General features: G+C 67.1%; 1 protein-coding gene across 1 annotated transcript; it reads right to left on the bottom strand.

Annotated features, from left to right (window-relative positions):
• Positions 1-1,173: 1,173 nt before the first annotated feature.
• Positions 1,174-3,405, bottom strand: H696_02047 (hypothetical protein). Its single transcript, XM_009495948.1, has 4 exons — positions 2,744-3,405; positions 1,943-2,300; positions 1,653-1,789; positions 1,174-1,462 (listed from the first exon to the last, which is right to left on the bottom strand). The coding sequence occupies exons 1-4, from the start codon at positions 3,269-3,271 to the stop codon at positions 1,325-1,327; spliced, it is 1,161 nt and encodes a 386-aa protein (XP_009494223.1). The 5' UTR covers positions 3,272-3,405; the 3' UTR covers positions 1,174-1,324.
• Positions 3,406-3,461: the final 56 nt, after the last annotated feature.

Raw genomic sequence — 3,461 nt, 5'->3', positions numbered from 1 at the left:
CCCCCCCCCCCGGCCGGGAGACGCACCCAACAGAGGCGCGCGCCCATGCTCCGGCTGTCGCCCGGCGCCGGCGGTTTTTCATATTGTCCAAGTCGGCACATTAGCCGATGAGCCACTTTAGGGGTCGCCCCGACCGGGGGGGTGTTCGTGCGGCAATATGGCCGCCGGGTCGACATGCATCCGCATGTGCCACGGATACCCCCGAACCGCCCGCGGCCGTGTGCCTGCCCACCCCCCGCCCCCGCCCCCCCCTCCCAGGTCCCGGCGGTCTTCTTAACGGACAGGCTGCTCCCATGCCGGCGGCCCCCGCCCCCGGAGCACGGCCCGCCTCCGGGGCTCGCGAAAACGCCCCCCCCCCCCCCGGCTCAGCCAGGCAGAGCGTTCGCCGGGAGGCACTTTATTTGGCCACCCACACAGCGTGGGAACGGCCGCCCTGGGGTGGTCGTCCACCGCCGGGCCGGTGTGCGGCTGGAATGCCGGCTCGGGCTTTGACTTGCCGACGGAGCACGGAGCAAATTCCCCCCTCCCCCCCCCCAGGTCGGGCAATAGGGGCGGGGGGACGGCAAGAGGGGCGCGCACGGGGAGAAGAATAAAAGAATGAGCCCCAGCCCCCGCGCCCGGGCACCGCACGAACGGCGGCATGCTCGCAGACACACTGGCGATCTCGGCCGGGCCGCCGGGACGGGAAAAGACAGCGGCACAACGCCCGCAAGTGGGATGTCCTGGCGGGGGCCGGGCGGCGGGCGAAGCGACCGGTCGGCCAGGCACCTCGAACCCGGGGCCGGCAAGCCGGGCAGCGGGGAGAGGAGCGCAGGGCTCTCCACGTGACTCCGAGGACAGGCCCGGTGGCGTGATCACGGCCTGGTGCCGGACCGGCCGCGGCGGACTGACCGCCGGCCGGGGAGAAACACCTCCCGGATGGGGAGGGGGCCTACACGGGCACACATGCCAGTGGGTGGGAAGGAAGGAGGAACACCGGGGGTGCCAGCACAAAAGCACATGTGGGGGGAGGGGGGTCCATGCATGCGAGCTTGGATGGCTGGAAATGGGAAAGTACATTGACACGCGGACAAGACGCATGCACGGGAGGAGACACGAAGGAGAAGGGGCATGGACATGGATGCCTGTGTGTAGGTGGGCGTGGGCAGGTGTGTGTGTGTGTGTGTGTGTGTGTGTGTGTGTGTGTGTGTGTGTCCTGGCGCGCGCGCGCGCAGCATGGGAGATCAAGAGAGCCAGGAAGAGCGGCAACATGGAGGAGGGCCGGACGCGCGGAAAGGCGACGAAGGGGGCTGCCCTCGGGGACCTTTTGCCGACGACCGGGGGATCAGAGATCGGCCCAGTTGACCTTCCGGCGGCCAGCCGCCTCCAGCAGGTTGTTGGTCTTGGAGAAGACCTTGCAACCGAAGAACCTGGCCGCGCTCAAGGGCGAGGGGTGAGCAGACTTGACAATCTTGTGCTTGGGCTGGGAGAGCAAATGCGGCAGGGGGTCAGCAAGCGCACGCGAGGCGGAGGGACGGGAGGGGGGAGGCGAGAGAGGAAGACAGAACGGAGTGTGGGAGGGGGAGAACAGCGGCGGCGGCGGCGGCGGCGGCGATCAAGCGGCCGAGGAGGCCAGGCGAGCCCGGCGATAGGCAGGAGGACGGGCAGCGCACATTGCGAACGAGAGTCTCAAAACGCTGGGCCTGGCGACCCATCAGCAGGAAAACCACCGACAGGGGGGCCTTCTCGTCGATGGCCTTGACCACGGCCGAGGTGAATTCCGCCCACCCGGAATCGACGTGGGAGTTGGCTGCACCATGCGGCCGGCCAGGGAGAAGAGACCGGACAAGGGCAAGCGAGGAGGGAGAGGGGGAGAGGGGGGGAGAGAGAGAGAGAGAGAGGTCAGCAGGGCAAGGAGGGACACCAGGCGGGGGGGGGGGGGGGCGGCAGCCCATGGACGCACACTCCTTCTGCCGGACGGTCTGGATGGCGTTCAGGAGGAGGACACCCTGGCGGGCCCAGCCATCCAGGCACCCGTGGTTCGGGATGACGGGGAACTCCTCGGGCAGATCGTTGGACAGCTCCTTGTAAATGTTCCTCAGGGAGGGGGGGATCTGCATGCCGCGCGGGACACTGAACGACAGGCCGACCGCCTGGCTGGGATTGATGTAGGGATCCTGGCCAATGAGGACCACCCGGATGCCGGTGTCCGAGCCCGAGTCGTCGAAGGACCAGGGGGACAGATGCGACCAGTTGAAGATCTTCTCCGGCGAGGGGTAGACGATGCTGGTGGCGTACTCGTAGCGCAGGAAGTTCGCGAGCTACACACATACCACCGGCGGGGAATGCACATGGGGGAGGGCGGTTAGACACGTCGGGCGCCGAATCGCGAACGCCTTTTAGGAGGGAGCCAGGGGACCCGCAAGAGGGGCATACACACGGGGGTGCGGGGGTGTGGGGGTGTGGGGGTGTGGGGGTGTGGGGGTGTGGGGGTGCGGGCGTGCGGGCGTGCGGGCGTGCGGGCGCGCAGGCGTGCGGGCGCGCAGGCGTGCGGGCACACAAGCACACAAGCACACAAGCACACAAGCACACAGTCACACAAACACACAGTCACACAGGCACACAGGCACACATGCACACAAACACACAGTCACACAGGCACACAGGCACACATGCACACAGTCACACATGCACACAAGCACACATGCACACAAGCACACAGTCACACAGTCACACAGGCATACAGGCATACAGGCATACACACCCTCTGGAAATAGGGCTTCGGGAACTCGCTAGCCAGGACCCGCGCCCAACCGGCCTCGATGGTCAGGCCCTGAGCAAAAGAATGCCAGATGTCTTGCTGGGCAGCGCCAGCCGGCTCGGCCTTGTCGGCGGGGTCGGCCTTGTCGGCGGGGTCGGCCGTGCGCATGACCTTGGCAGGGGGCTGCATATAACCCAACATGGTCCCGGACAAGAGGGCCGTGCGCTTGCGCGATCCGATGTCCGTGTCGCCGATCGTGTCACCGCCATCCGGGCCGGCAGATGCCGACGCCGCTCCGGCCTCCTCGGACTTGGCCTCCTGACTGCCGGCCGGCAGAACGCCCGGCGCGGACAACGCCCGGATCAGACGCTGGGTTGACTCGCTGTGCGCCAGCACCGCGGACAGCTGGTGGCGGAGCTTGTTCAGACCGCTTTCCTGCTCCTGGATTTGCTGAAGCAGCAGCTGACTCGACTGGCGGAGGGACTGCGAGTGCTTTTGCAACTCGCGGAGGATGCTCGCGGGATCGGACATGACCGAAAGGAGGAGGGAGGCCAGACAGAGAGGGAGGGATGCAGCGGAGGGATGACGGACGGTGCAAGGGGCGACGCGGAACCAGGCACGGAATAATGATAAAAATAATGCAACGAGCGGGGAGGAGATTCGATTGGTAGCGCGGCCTCTCCACGCTCGGTGCCGACGCCTGAGCTGCCAATAAAGGGGC

This window comes from Fonticula alba (assembly GCF_000388065.1).
Source record: "Fonticula alba strain ATCC 38817 unplaced genomic scaffold supercont2.3, whole genome shotgun sequence".
NCBI classification, from domain to species: Eukaryota; order Rotosphaerida; family Fonticulaceae; genus Fonticula; species Fonticula alba.
This window is presented reverse-complemented; position numbering and strand designations above follow the sequence as displayed.

Excerpts from the sequence above, each read along its gene's own strand:
- H696_02047 (XM_009495948.1), bottom strand. The coding sequence starts at position 3,271 with ATGTCCGATCCCGCGAGCATCCTCCGCGAGTTGCAAAAGCACTCGCAG. Across the intron at positions 2,301-2,743 it reads CGAAGCCCTATTTCCAGAGG|CTCGCGAACTTCCTGCGCTA; the intron begins GTGTGTATGCCT and ends GTATGTGTGTAG. Across the intron at positions 1,790-1,942 it reads GACCGTCCGGCAGAAGGAGT|CCAACTCCCACGTCGATTCC; the intron begins GTGCGTCCATGG and ends CGCATGGTGCAG.